At 38.0% G+C, this 15,496-nt stretch overlaps 1 protein-coding gene and 1 pseudogene across 1 annotated transcript in view; both read right to left on the bottom strand.

Annotated features, from left to right (window-relative positions):
• Nucleotides 1-1,284: 1,284 nt before the first annotated feature.
• The window catches only part of OPN4 (opsin 4), a 51,445-nt gene continuing 37,233 nt past the window's right edge, over nt 1,285-15,496 (bottom strand). The window contains exons 6-12 of the mRNA XM_061448124.1: nt 12,660-12,831; nt 11,637-11,801; nt 8,276-8,383; nt 6,971-7,151; nt 4,423-4,575; nt 3,822-3,890; nt 1,285-2,528 (exon numbers count right to left, since the gene is read on the bottom strand). Coding sequence (XP_061304108.1) covers nt 2,244-2,528; nt 3,822-3,890; nt 4,423-4,575; nt 6,971-7,151; nt 8,276-8,383; nt 11,637-11,801; nt 12,660-12,831 — 1,133 coding nt within the window. The 3' untranslated portion in view covers nt 1,285-2,243. The remainder of the gene's footprint in view (nt 2,529-3,821; nt 3,891-4,422; nt 4,576-6,970; nt 7,152-8,275; nt 8,384-11,636; nt 11,802-12,659; nt 12,832-15,496) is intronic.
• On the bottom strand, nt 11,677-14,517 carry LOC133267322 (dnaJ homolog subfamily B member 11-like; annotated as a pseudogene).

Below are 15,496 nucleotides of genomic sequence, written 5' to 3'. Positions count from 1 at the left end.
GCTTTTCAAGCCTCCTGTAAGTAGACAAGCATGAACAGCTGTAGTTCTTTTTATAGACACAAACTAATCTCTAGTACATGTTGGAGTTGAAGGATGTAGAGAACAGCATGCTGTGGATTTGTAAGGCTTTTCTAGCCATGAAAGTATTCTTTTTATATTCTCTAAAAGTAGAAGGGAATGCAGAAGAGTGCAGAGTATAGTCTTCAAGAATCCTACTTGGGAATAAAGTCATGACAAGAGCAAAGGGTCTAGCTCTTAATGACACATACCACACACCTCTTATTAACATGTGTGAGTTTTGACCTATTTTCTTGACAGGTTCAGCCTTTTGTGACCCATATGAAATGGGCAGCATTCACTAGCATTTCTTCCCAGTTTCCACTTGTGTGAACGGCCTTCATGAAAAAGGATGAGAAGAATTACATGCTTCATGGTTTTTAAAATAATTGTAAATGCCTAAGCAATAACTTATAATAAAATCCCTTAGCCTTGATGAATATCTTTGAACATTCTTCCTGTTTGACAATGATATGTTTTCTCTCTCTCTTTATTGCTAGCTGTATGTATTTTCAGTTTAATATTGTCCTCTGCCTGTAGACGATATCCGGTTTTGGCAGGTGAAGGGCGGAACTCTAATAGCTCCTTTCCATCTCTAATGCCCGTGATTTTATTTACATGAAAGCATCCTGGATTTTGAACAGCTTGTTTCTTTTGGCAGTTTATTACCAGCCTGAATGTCCCACTTTTTCATGATCTAACATTCGGCTGCTGCAGAAGTCATTATCACCTCCATTTTTAGTTTTAATAACCTTGCTTTTAATAAACCTCGGTTTGAAGTAAATTTCCAAAACCTCCCTTCAAAACAATGCCCCAGATCTTCTAGAACCCACTGGTTACTTTTTTTCTCCTCAAAGGAATAAGCTGGTTACACTTTTATTTATCTTATGGCTTTTTCTGATGTGACATAGGGAGAACTGATTTACTTAGGGCAAAATGACTTGCTGGGTTCTCTCCATTATTGTAACCAAAGGGAGAACTAACTACTAAAGGGCTCATGGGGAAGAACTGTTTCAATGGCTCTTTGTGCCCTGTGCTTTTTGGCTCAGAAATTGTATGTCCCCATTGTGGACTAACTGTACCTCATAACTCTTGTGATGTAGACTGCTATGGATTGCAAATGAATTTTGTCCATTTATTCTCATGCACTAGAAGGAGCACTGGGGAGAAGTAGAAAAATCACTGTTTCACAGAACTCTTCTCTTTTGATTTCAGAAAAGAGTCACTGTGGGGAAAAAAACTCAGCTATAAGAATACTGCTGTTTAGAGAAGGTAAAAATGAAAATGCTGAAGTGGGGATGGTGTGGATTCCACACATCTCTAGAACAGCTGTTTTTAGGCAGCTAACCCTTACCCTCCCAAGATTCACTTCAAAAAAGCACGTCTAAAGGTAAACCACTTTGAAGTATTAGAAGGCAGATGTATTGACTTACCCATAAGACATTTCAGTACAACAATTGCTTTGAATTCTGCATTCTTCTCATGAAACCTGCTAAAGGAAAGTTGGAAGGAGTTTCCTAATACTTTCTCATGGCTCTGGGGAGGTTAGCTAAGAGTGGGTTAAACTGGTCCCTTAAGTGACTGTTGGAAAAAGAAGCCATGGAAGTATGGAAAGAACCATAGTGCCGTCCTCAGTGTTACTCCTTTCTCTTTCCCCAGAATCTCAGAAATGAAAATCAAGATCTGAGACTTCAAATTACTGCTCAAGTGCATTGCCTTTCAATTGGATTGTAGAAGAAAATGAGGGAAAGTATGTCATTGATTATAGAAGGGAGCACTGACTGTGCGTTCAAGTTTTCATTTGGTTGAAGAACTTCACAATAATGAAGAAACCATCTTCAAGAAGTAATGTACATTTTTTCCCCAAACCTCTCAGCTTTAGCTCTGTAGTAGCTTTGAAGTTAAGCTACACTAGGTGAACAATGGCCAGTTTCGAATCTCATATTTCCCTTTCCTCTCTAGTTAATCCTAGGAGGCTTACGGGTAAGACCCATGCAGTGGTGGGATATACCTGAGCACAGTAAAATCCAAGTGAAATTTTTTCATGAGCTGCACACAAAAAAAGAAATAATAAAATTACAGTGTGACTCTGATCAAGAAGTGGACTATTTGAGAAAGTTTTGATGCTGAAAAGCTTACTCCTCTTGCTTTTATCCTTGCTTGTCTTGTGTCTTTGCAGGAGCACTTCAGAGCAATGTAGGAAGGTATTCTGGATTCAGCAGGTCTGTAGTTGTTCTAGAGGTATTGGCTAAGGTGACGTTGTTGCTTGCACCACTCACTAGGCTGTTGGACTTCCTGTTTTGCTTGTGGCTGTTGATCTTAGGGTACAGGAAACCAGAGTGGTATCCAGAAGGAAGCTCTACTCCTTGGACATTGCTGTATGTTATTGTGATGCTGGGTATCTGGGCTGCAGGTGGTCCAGAGTGAGACTGTCCTTTTCTTTGTCCAGTACCATTCAGGCTTTCAGCTCTCTAAAGGATGTAAGGATTTAAAAGATACTAACATCATAAATATCTACAAGGAGATCAGGTTGCATCATCTATGAAAAAGTGGCATATATTTAGATAAGCACTTTGCCAATCTGCATCACTAACTGAAAAACAAAGGTGGATAATAAAGTAGATCTGAATATTTTTACAGTATTTCATGAACAACTTATGAGGAAAAAAAATGTTTAACAAGTTAACATACTAAAGCATAGATTTTTCATTTGGTACTTAAGAGCTGGTCTACTTCGATAAAGACCAAACTAATGACAGCACATTTGACTACAAACAGAAATGCTGTGAGGATGTTCAGACAGACTATGAGTTCAAGTAAGTAAGGAGTCCCTCCATAAAGAGGGACTGTTTAGGTTCTCTGGGGCAACAGGTGATGTGAAATGCAGTGATAGCAGCATGGATGGTTGAAGGGGAAAGCAAACTAGAGAATGAAGTGAAAAGGGCAATTGAGGAAGGTATTAATTGGCATTTTTTGGCAATAGCAATGTTATCTCTCACTTTCACAGGACCAAAAAATCAAGAGTGTTAGGATGAAGACAACAATAGCTGGTAAGGATCACTGCTAACAATAAGATATAATTTAAGATTTTTATATTACATTTGGCTTAATACTGTAAAGAAAAAACTGGCTTGTTTACATCTGTCAGCTATTTTCTCTTATTTCACTGTCTTCTATCAAGAACTAAGGCAACTTGCCTCACTTGTGGCAGATGTCCAAAAAAAAAAATTTATCGGTATTCTGTAGCTTCGTTACATGGAAGAAGAAATAGACACTAACACAATATCCTACTGAGTAAGTAATATGGCGTGTTTCAAAAACTTACCTTGATTTCCTTCAAGTTGCATTTTTTAGATGTTTGCTGCTACAACATTAAATAGTTAAAAATGTCACTTTGTACAGCAGTACTTGCCACAAGACTATGGCTGTCTCAGAGGTACAGTCATCAGAATGGCTGTCTCAGCTTACTTTGCATATTATTTGTATGAAGATGGCACAAAATTAATGCTTCCATGCTCCACTAAGGAAATCACAGACCTCATCATAAGACCTACTGAATGAAAGAAAATATTCAAGTTCCTTGAAGAAGCGGGACTTAAGGAGATCATTGTGATACATGTGTTCTCCTTCTGCTTAGTTTCAGCAATGATCTACACTTTTTGGTCATATTTTCTATATTCTGCTGGGAGTAGACTGGGTTGTCACTAGGTTTTGTTCACTTGGTTAATTAGACCCATGCCAAATATTAAAATAATAATTCTTACAGTAGGTGTAGCAGTGTATTCTGTGACGTTTAGTTCCACCATGGATATGTCATCAGAATCTACAGCTGTCTGAAAAATAAACACAGATAAGAAAGACATAAATGACATGTAGATATGTTACAGTATTTTACATACATGAAATTCAAAGTATAGTTTAAAAAAGGAGGGGAGACAACAGAGGACTGACAGAAAAGTAGTGATATGCTAAAGATAGCCTTGGTTTTTATCTCTCACCACGTGTGTCCTTTTGATAGCAAATGGTGAGACAACAGGGTTGGCTAAGTGATTTGGACAGTGGAATACAAATATTACTGAATACACACTTAAAACCAAACACAAAGCAACATACCATTCAGATGCTAAGTTCACTAACAGAGCACCATTGCTTGTCAGAAGTGCAACAAAGACAGCTGAATAATGAACCAGGGTAGAAATAAAAAGCTGATGACCTTTCACAGCCACTTAAGTCTTCACTTCCTGTGTTAGCTCATAGGTCATCCCCATCTTCTTGGCAGGAACCTTCATGCTTAATTATGGTAAAATGTGCAGATTTGTTAACCTACCAGTTGTCAGAGAATTTAGATATTACACAGTCTATTACCTTCTCACAAATCCCAGAATCAGGGCTCTTCAGTTTAGGTTTGGTTCTTACGTCACTAGTTTGAGTTGTGCCTTTACCCATTTTGTAGGAAATCTGTCTGCTAGCAAGTCTGGAGAGCATACGGGGGTTATCAGTTTCTGTGTCAGTACAGCCCTAAAATGAAAACAGCAAAAGTAGTCACTCTGGGTTCCTTAGACTTCCATCCATTTGCCCCAAGCGCACCAGTTTTACCTAGACAGGAATTGTAAAACAGAAATTGTATAAAAGACATTTCACATAAGTTACGCCATGCGTGACTTCACAAAATCTTTGCTTGTAAGACGTACAAACAAAACTATCAAGTCTTTTGAGTCTAAAATTCAGCTTACTTCTTTCTTTTTTTTTTTTTTCCTCCAGAGGATGCACTGAAGATTTTCAAACAAAATAATGTTTTATTATAGTCTATTGTTGAAACTTCTCTGATTCACATTGTAGCTCTGAAGTGATCAGTGTTTCCATACTAGTACCCAAATAGAAAGCACAGGGCCAAAGGAGAAATCAGGGCCAAAGGAGAAATTAGGGCCAAAGTTTCCAAAGTAGCTTGGGTGGAAGCAGAAGTAAATGGAAGGAAATTACCAGGGAATGCAGAATCAGTGCTTCAAAAACATTTTGTTTTGTGAACAAGCTGTGATTTTCCAAACTTAGAAGGATTTTTTAGAAGAGCTTAGCAAAATAACCAGGAGGACAATCTAAATATTTCTTTTCCTGCTGAAGCACATGAGGTTGGGCTCAGCTATTTTTTGGATTGCAGCTTATCAAAAAATGTATACCCTGCTTCCCATTCCATGCATAGAGTGTAGTAGCACATACAGTCTGATTCGATTGAATTTCAAAGTGGAAGTAACTTTATTTTCTGAGCATCTGTTCTAGAGTTGGATATATTTCATTGCAAAGAACTTACTGGAAATTGTTTCCTTAGAATTTTCCAAGGTGCAGAATATCTTTGCATTCACAGGAGTAAAAAAAAAAAAAAAAAAAAGTCATGAAGCTAATTTATTGTCTTACAGTTTGATGACCAGCCTTGATATAAAATACACGGCAGCATATGTACTGCCTTTTTGAATTGCGGGTATATATCTAGAAAGCTTAGAGCTTAATTGAGGCACAGATGGTACCAAACAAAATCCAAATAAATTATCTGTGAGCATCAAAGCAATTTTGTTTAGTTTAAACTTGAGCCCTTGTTTCTGTTCTGTACTTCAGCTAAACTGATACACTTACTAATAAATCATTGTTCTATGGTCAAATCAAATAGTTAAGGGAAATACGTTCTTTTCACAAAATGACTCTATCACTGTTCTGAACAAGATCTAGACTTAATGTTTACAGAAAATTCCAGACTGAAGCATGCCAATTGCTTGAAATTTTTTATTTTTGGTTAACTACTTTGTACCCAGTTTTGTACTTTTGTTCTCTGCTGTTCTACCTTGAGTATTAAGAGCTGCTTCCCTAAGCAAAAAAGAATTGCTGAATTGCTTGTATGTTTTCCCCTTCCCCAGTAATGATAGTAGTACAAAACCACACAATGTTACTGAAGGAGTTTGTTAGGTTTTTTAAGAATCAGTATTTACAATCTAAAAGATTCAATATAGAAATGTTCTTTTTTTATTAGCCAGTGACTAGTATCATGTGAGCGGTGGCTACTAGCCAGTAGAATTTGATTTTGATTAGACCGAAGAAATCAAAGTGTCAGTGTTAAAAACAACTGACAGAATTCAGTGCTTGGCTGGATTAGATATGTATATTACCTTGACTATGAAAAAGAATCACCAAGAAAATTATGGCTTTTCATATACTTGGAAATGTCATTTAAAACAATTGCAATGAATAACTGAAGTGTAACTAAGAGTGTAAAGAGTAACTAAGTAACTAAAGTGCTTAGTTACTTAGTAAGGTAACTTTGGGTTGCAAGAGGGAGCTTAAGATGCTGAATATATTCTGTTTCCTGCTGCCATGCAAAACACTGTGTTTCATTTAGACTGGCAGTAGCAAGCTGTTGAGGTGATGAGAATGATTCTATAATGGATTTACTGATTTGTCTAAATCTAGTGATTAATATGTTTCCAAATATATCCCACTTCACTTTCAGAAAACGTTACTGTTTCATTACAACCTTGCTTTCACTAGAGAACTATTTAGTGACTAGCAGTTTCTTTTTTGTTTGTGTCCAGACTGCAAATCTCGGATCAGACAAGTACACCCTCAAAATATGAGCAGATTTTCAAGGGTGCTCTGACTTGAAGCATCCCTTACTTTCTAAAATTCTTGTTGTTCTACCTTTCCACTCTTGCTTCAGTGTCACCAACCATCAAGAGTACAAAGATTACATTCTGCTTTTATACTTCAGCCTTCTGTCTTATATTTCACTTTGTCTCTCTGCTTTCTCTGGAGCTCTTGTAATAAGCACCATAATGCATTTAATCTAAAGAATGTACCAATTTGAAGGACTCAGTGTGAAGATTAATTACTTTGCAATTAAAAATGGGTGTATGGGAAGTGTCTCCCTTACTGATTCACTGTCAGAGAGAAAAGACAGTCGCCTTTTTCCTTTCTGCGGCCCGCTTATCTCAGAAGACTGGCTGGTTACGGTCTCTCGTCTGGAGGAGGGGTAACTGCTGAAAGACTGTGAGTCTTCAGGAGAAACTCTCAGCAGGGATCCAAGACAAGGAACATATGTTGCAATGGCTGTTCTAATGGATGAGAGATAGAACCAGTCAAATTTTTTTCTGTTAGCACGAACTTCAGTCATCATAAACAATGCATGTATTCAAAGAGATGAACTAATGCTGCATAGCCTGGAAAATTGCTGAGTACAAAAAGTTTTCCACATATCCAGTATCTCATTTACAATCACCCTGCAAGATCACTTATTCACAGTGTTCTGCAGAACTGAATTTTTTTGCTTGGCAGGGATAAGAGCATTAAAGTATAACTCTTTGGACTGAAGGGAGCTATTAAAATGATGTTTTGTCTGCTTTCAGCTTAATCAGGGCAAAAAAAAAAATTCTGTCCCTTTAAACTGAACCCTGCAGAAGTAACACATAATGAATTATTTTAATGTTCCCCTAAGCAGCTCTTCTAGCTTCCTCTTACGCATCTGTTTGCCAACTATCTGTAAAGTTGTACAAAATGTGCAGTTATATTACCATATTTCTTTCCTCATATGCAGCATAAGCACACTCTTTTGCCTAGCTTTCTTCTTCCTCCCAACATTCCCCAGTTAGATGTTCATGCCCACCTCTTCTCTATTCAGTTCCCGGTAGTTCTTTGTAAAGCGTATTTATTGCTTTGCTGCCATCCATCAGATCTCACAGCCTGCATCTGAACTTGATATGGTAATGACCCTAGATATTACAGCTCAGAAGAAATACTATCTGAAAAATGAAAGCTTGAAGAAAGCTGGGGGATGTACAGAGTAGGGAAGAGGTGGTTTGACTTCAAATTGCATCTCTCACTGGCCAGGTTAACAAACTGCTATTTGCAACAGTGATAAATGTCTGTAGTTCTCATGAAGATACTTTTTTAAAAATGATGGCGCTTTCCTTTGAGGTGCTAAGGTCTCTATATTTTATCATGTAATCTGTAAGTACAGATCAGTATCCATAAACGTCTCTAACTCCTATCTGCATAGTAACTTGCTCTAAGTACAAATTCTACTGAAAATATGGCATTAAGAAGTTTTCTAGGGGAGGATGAGGCTGTCTTGCGGAGGTAAAATGAGCAGGTGAAGGAGAGTTCAGATTCTAGTTCTAAAAGTGACAGTTATTGTCTGATTTTCTTTGCTATATTAAAGTTAACTTAAGAGTGAACTTACCTGTATTTGGGGTGAATGATGGCATAAATGATAGGGTTATGGATGACAGAAGCTTTGGCAATCACAGCTGGTATGGAGTTTGTGAAGGGTGTTAGGACATGAGAATACCTAGAGTAATGCAAATGCATTATATATTTAGTACTCAGTTCTGTGTAGTCTGTGCAGTTATACACTGACAAGACAATGCTTTATTAGTGTTCCAGGGAGAATAAAACGGGGGTTTCCATACCCAGTGATAGAACAAATTTTATATCCTTTGTCTGTAATGTTTAACAGCATTACATTTCTAAGAAACATTTCTAATTACATTTCCGAGAAACACTATTTTCTTGGGACTTCTCTTGCAATACTTCACTACTGTGACTCAGGATGGTGGTAATTCCCATGCTGACAAAGCCAACATTCCCTAATGAAAAAGTCAGCTTTCAATGTGAACGTGCGTTGATCAGGGTATCTCTGTTCCAAACTTAGCAGATATACTTGACCACAGATAAACTTGTGGTTACTAGATAGCTGTTCAGAATGAAGCATTATAGGGAAAGATAACTGAAAATCTATTTTTCTATTGAAACTTTTTTTTTTTTCTGATCTGAATTAAAAAATGAAGGGGAAGTATTTTTCTGAACTGAACAGTTAAGGAGAAATATTTTCAGGTGTCATATGTCACACATGTTATTGTGGCCATGCGTATGTACAGGTGATGTGATTCTAAAGGATAAAAGAATTATGATGCCATGCTGCTATCAGCCAGTTAATTTTTGAAGGTAGCTTGAAGTAGCCCTTAAGGTTTTGGTCAGGAGAAATTCAATAGAACAACTCAGACCACAATAACAATAACATTTCATAGGCAGTTTCTAGTAGGCAAATTTTCCATAGACCTGCTTGGAGGCTATAAATATCTTCCTGCACTGGCAGAAAGAGTTCTAAGTTAAGTGGCCCAGTAAGTCAGTCTTTCCTCCCAACAGTAATATCCTTTCTGTATCACTGCTTCTCTTACTGGGAACACAGTCTAAGCTCCATCTTTCCATTAGCCTTACATTCCTGTATGATTGGAGAAAACAGATTTTCCTCTCAATCCTCTCAGAAGAAGTTCTTTCATATACATGCTGCAAACAAACAACAGAATTGCATAAGTAGGTGGCAGCTCATTTTCCTGCTGAAGAAATTTTTCATCATGCTATGTGAATATTTATGGCTTGCTAATGGTGATACAGGAATCATTTTGTCAACTGCCTGAATGTTGAGATGTCATTTCACCTCTAATTTGAGGCTTTTTTTTGATAAGCATGTTCTCCATATACAATTTTTAACATGGTTTCTCCTAATCATATGTTTAAAGCATTGTTTAGAGGTGTAGTTCTTCAGAGATTCTGGAGAACAAACAATAGCATGGCCTTGCTGTAAAGCAGTTTTTGACCCTGAGATGAGAGAGATGATGCTTTTGTAAGACTGATGGAGAGGTCATAGTGACAAAGGCTGAGAAATAGTGACAAAGGCTTATGTTTAAGCTAACAATTCCCAGAAATACAACCTTTATACCAGCAATATTAGTGAACCAGAGTATTTTCTAAAGAAATTAAGGTACTTCCTTAATTTTGAGTATGTTGTTACTCTGTCAAATGAGTTGCCTTTAGTCCAAGACTACAGCCACAGACTCCATGTCTGCTTCCCATTTGTAGTACGCAGTGATTTTATCTGAGTTCATTGTAATAAACGTCCACAGAAGACCTGCAGCCTTGGTCTGTTAATCTCTGAAAAAGTCCCAGAAGTATTGCCTAAAAGGCATACTTCAGAAAAAAAAAAGGTGAATAAAGCTGTGTTGCTCACCAGATGTCTTCATGAGCAAAATTTGCAAATGCTCATTTGTCGCATAGAGTTACAAAATTGTCCATTTGTTCATGTTTTGTCAGTGTGAGACATGGGCTAGAAGTCAAGTTCAGCAGGCACTTGATCATCCTAAGGTAGATGCTGAATCATACAGGACAGTGTGACATTACTACGTAGCTAAAATGTAGAGCTTAAACCATCTTCTAGTTTTTTAATTATTTTTTGGTGGGAGGCAGTAGCTTAGAGCAAGTAGTTCTGCAGTGTAGCTGTGCTTCATTTCTTTGTCTTCTTGCTCTTTCTCTCTCTCTGTCTGCTCACATGTGACCAGGGGTGGGTACTGAGTACCTAAGTCCCCCTGTGACAGGAAATGGGATGCTGGGGCACATCCTAAGGATGTGTTTCTGAGTGAGGAATGTATTTACCTTCACAGAGAAAATGTTTGCTGCTGCTTGGAATTGCCCGTGTCGATACAAAGGGGGAGAATCCTCTTACCATTTTTTCTTAGGTATAAGATTTTAGAAATCCTATGTTTAGGAAGATGCCTTCCTAAACCATGTTTGAAAAGAGGCCCTGCAATGGCCTCTTCCTCAGGTGTGTAACAAAAATCAACCCTGCATCCCAGAATGCTCCGTCATACATAAATTTATCCTATGTGTCAATTTTAGGAAAACCTACTTTTTATTTCTGACTTGAGAAATACAGATACAAGTGCCCTGTACTATCATAGGAGTCTTCCACTTGAGGATTTGCAGCTGACAAGACTTTCTAAAGCAGATAGTCACAACATTTTACAAAGACCAAACTGAAACACAGGAAAATTCACAGGTTAACATGGGAGAAATACTTGCATAGAGCCAAGGCATGTGGACTTCCAATCCATTACTTACGCTGGATTGTATCAATTATAGCCTGGTATCAGGCTATGTACAGATACAGTATTAATAGTATCATGCTTTTGTTGAAATTACTGCGTAGAATGCTGACAACTAAATAGATGAAAACATGCTTAGGTTGTTTATACTTATGATCTTTTATATCCAACATGAAAAAGCTCCCCAATGCAAGTATATACTAGTTTTGAACTTGCTTATCATGTAAGTAATTTCAGCACTTTGATGTAACACAATAAAATGAGTAGACTTTTGTAAGTAAAAGAAGTGGGGAAAGAAAAGAGAATCAATTCCTGGGTGGATTTTTGGGGCCCCTTATTTAGCATATTGGTGCTAAATAAATTTCAGATGTTTCAAATATCCTAGTGCAGAGAATCTGCATTCAGGAGTCATCAGCGCAGTAATGTTATGTTGCCGGTAACAATCTTCCTTTTTTTTCCATAACTTTCTTTCTAAGTCAAACTAAGAAAAATAATAGAGTTAGTATGTGCCTCATTTGTTGTATGTCACTCCTAAATATGTGAATGTTTTGGCTGCACTTCAGGCATTAAAATTGACAAGTAGCTTTGACTTTTATCTGTTTTCTACAGTTTTACACCTTTTGCTTTCACTGAATATTCCTTTGTTGATACATTCATAATTACCCAGCAAAAGCTACCAGAGCAACAACAGAGTATGGTGACCAGGAAATGACATAAAGCAAGATGACAATCAGTGCAATTTTGGCCATCTTCCACTCATTTTTCATCCTCTGAAACTGTTTCTGGAACTCTTTATTTCCATGTTTGCATCCAAAAGCTTGAATAGACCTAGGAAATAAACATACAACAGCAAAAAAAGGAGGTAGGGAATTGAGAAAATGGCTTCATAAAGTGTGGCAACAAGTACTCTTATGCTAGTTTATGCTAAGTTTCATGCACTTTTAATGTGTGTTAATGTATACACGTGACCAGTCCTTTCATTGCACTAATCAGTGGCAAATTCATATGTGCTTCAGTAAAGAAAATAGTCCCGTACCAGAAGAATTTCCATATAAATTGGGTATTCAAGCATTGAACAATACTGTGTTAAATATCACTAGAGAAGTCTTTGCTTCTATAGGTCCGATTTTGCTACCTTATTCTCACTTTGTGCTTCTGTGACTAGATATGCTGATATCTACAGGACAGATACCTACAGATTACAAATGTAGTGGCAGACATTGACCTTTATTTTTACAACAATAGCTTTTCTTTCAAAGGCCTTTAATTAAATGGTTTACCTCTTTTCACCCTTTGTCAAACTTGTAGTTTAATTTGACCTACTTTTTGTGGAATATTTGTTGATACACTGTTGTTAGGTGTCTGGTGTCTGGTATTTCTTTTGGTTGGTTAATTTCTGTGCTGCTTTCTCATCCTTCAGATTTCTATTGCTGCTACTCATACCATTTCCTGCAGCATTAGCCAATATACTGAACAGCTCTGGCTTAAATTCAGGAATGGCCCTTCTAAGCATCATGCTTCTTACCGTGTTGACTGTCGACAGAATTCTTGTTTGGTTTCCTTTATCAGTCATGCATACAAATTAAAAATGAAATCTTAACAATTTTCTTTTCTTAGTCTTTGTTTCAAGAAAATAAGCAGGCAATGAAATGGAAGGATAAAAGCTTAAAGCTGTTGGCTACTTACTTGTTGGCCTTCTTGATAGCCTCAAATATAAAGACATAGCTGTATATGATAGCAATCAAAGGAATGAAAAAGACAAAGCAGAAAAGCAGCATTGTGTATGCACGGACTGATGGTGTCAAAGTCATGTAGTCCCAGGAACAGGAAGTCATCAGACCCTCGGGAACATATGCACCTAGAAAGACAAGAAAATGCATAAGCCATGACATGATTCTTCCTCTCTGTGCAGAAGTAAGAGAAAGAAACTTAGAATAGCATGGGATTTAGTCCCATTCTCATAAAGGGGAAAAGAGTCTAAAGGATACACAGTGCTTTGTTCAAAGCACTTCTTTTTATTTTCTTTTACTCTGTTGTCCTGTTATATTTATGTTTAGAAGTCTAAGGCTTCATATCAGAAAGCTGAATAATTTTGTTTCATAAAATCATAGAATGGTTTGAGTTGGAAAAGACGTTAAGATCATCTAGTTCCAACTCTCCTGCCATGGGCAGGCACACCGTGCACTAAACCTTGTCGCCCAAGGCTTTGTCCAGCCTGGACTTGAACGCTTCCAGGGATGGAGCTTCACAGCTTTCTCAGGCAACCTGTTCCAGTGCCTCACCACCCTCACAGTAAAGAAATTATTCCTTGTATCTAACCTAAATCTCCCCTGTTTAAGCTTGAACACATTGCCCCTTGTCCTATTGCTACAGTCCCTGATGAAGAGTCCCTCTCCAGCATCCTTGTAGGCCCCCTTCAGATATTGGAAGGCTGCTATGAGATCCAGTGTGAACAGACCCAACTTTGCTAGCCTGTCTTCATATGGGAGGTACTCCAGCCCCCTTATTATCCTCATGGCACTTCTGTTTTGATTTTTTTTTTAATTAAAGAATTATAAACATATGGGTCAACTTTATTTTGCAGTTAAGGGAACAACCAGGAAAGCAAAGACTGCCTGCAGTACTTGTGGTGCCTGGGTTGTTTCCTGTGGTGAAAATGAACCAGGTGTACAAGCAGACTTCATCACTGCAATGAGTCCTTCATTTATCTTCTCCCTCCTCTCCAGTGAGTTTTTTGTTCTCCTTCACCAATGAAAGAATATTCCTGACCACCCCCCATGCCTGGCTCTATCTCTATTTTCAGTGTTTACTCCTCATTCACAAGCTTGACATTTGGACATTTCGTCACAAACAAGTTCATGAGTCATCTGGAAACATCCAGGAACCAACTGGGTGGTCCTCATCTCCTGCTGGCAATTTAATTTCCATTTGCCAGGTGCCTGTCTTGCCACTGCTTGTTCCTGACAACTTCTATGAAGTTTTCTGAATATACCTTTTCAAGTGTAGCTCCAGGTCCACAGTGATGTCTGTTCCTTGGAGAATGTTCCTGTCTTATTGGCAAGGGTTACCTCCAAACATGAATCAGAAGTCCCCAGAGAAGTGTGAGAAGATGTTTCCATGGGAGTTCTGGTGCCTATTCTTCAGTCCTCCTCACAATATGCATTATACTGCTTCCTCTTCTCCTCATCTGACAGCACCTTATAGGCAGCACCCAGGTCCTGGAACTTTCATGTCCAGGAGTTGTCATGGTTCTTGTCAGGATGGAGCTGCAGCACCAGTTTCTGGTAGGCCTTCTTGATGTCCTTGATGGAGGTGTTGCAGGACATCCCCCCGATCTTGCAGAAGTCCCTCATGGTGGCAGCCTTCCCACAGAGCCCGAGCAGCAGGAGGCAGAAGCAGCCAAGCCAGCTAAGGGCCATGGTGCAGCAACCAGGCCTGCCGGGGGAGGCAGCAGGGAGAGGGAGCAGCATTTCATTTTCTGAATACTGTTTAAAGCTCAGTATAGTCAAAGGGCATCTCTCCAAATCCTTCAGTGGATCTTGGATCGGACTGCACTGTTTTTAAGTATCTCCCTTTCCTGTCATATTGTCTTCCCAAGGAGTGAAAAGAAACTGATTGCTACAGCTACTACTTTTTTAAGCTTGTGCAGCCAAGAGAAATTTCCTGTGCAAAGGAAAATGATTTCTTGTGCAGATCAGACTAATTTTGTCAAGAGGTATAGTTCAGTACAAAGCAAAAAGCATCATACATACATAATATTCTGCCTGATATAAAATATAATCTCCTTAAAGGAACTGTGTCAAAATGTTAAGTAAAAATGTTGTCACCAGGAGTGTCTTCTTAACTTTATATTTTAATTTTCACTGTTTTCTGTAATATTTTCTGTTGAATTGTTAAAAGTATTGCACCAGATGTGCTCAGATACATCTGATTGAAGTATGAGAGTTAGTACTGTGGGTGCTATTAGAATCTAATTACAAGATAACAACACCTTTTAAGCAACTATTTTACCTTCTCCAATTAAGAATCTAGAATCTAAGACTACATTCTCATTTTGTCATTCTAATAGCTACTCATTCAAGTAAAGGCTTCTTCTCCCAGTACTGCAGTTCGACTGCTTAAACATACTTCATGTTTATGGGTGACCAGAATGACAATAACAAGACAATAACAAAATTCTGCTGAAATACTACTCAGTAGCTGAGTTGGTTGTAGCATCGTTTGGGAAGGTCAAACATTGCTGTATTCTCACCTCGGCTGAGTTGACACATTCTCTTCTGGAATTAGGAAGAACAATAATGGGCTAGAGGTTTGAATGATGACTGACTGAAACGGATGACTCATAGGAAACAATGGTAGAGAGATGGATTAAAATGAGGAAGAATAACAGAAACTCTATTTGTTACAAGTTGCAAGGATCAAGATGCTGCGTTTGTGTTCTAATTTGCAGGCATAAGATTCACATTTACAAAAGCAAATTAGTTACTGAATGACATCCTTATTGGAAGCCGTAGTTCAAGATA

This window comes from Pezoporus flaviventris, unplaced genomic scaffold (genome assembly GCF_033815535.1).
Source record: "Pezoporus flaviventris isolate CSIRO_AGI_PZ_B2104156 unplaced genomic scaffold, CSIRO_AGI_Pfla_v1 ptg000001l, whole genome shotgun sequence".
NCBI lineage: Eukaryota > Metazoa > Chordata > Aves > Psittaciformes > Psittacidae > Pezoporus > Pezoporus flaviventris.
The sequence above is the reverse complement of the archived record's forward strand: the minus strand, read 5'-3'. Positions and strand labels throughout refer to the sequence as shown.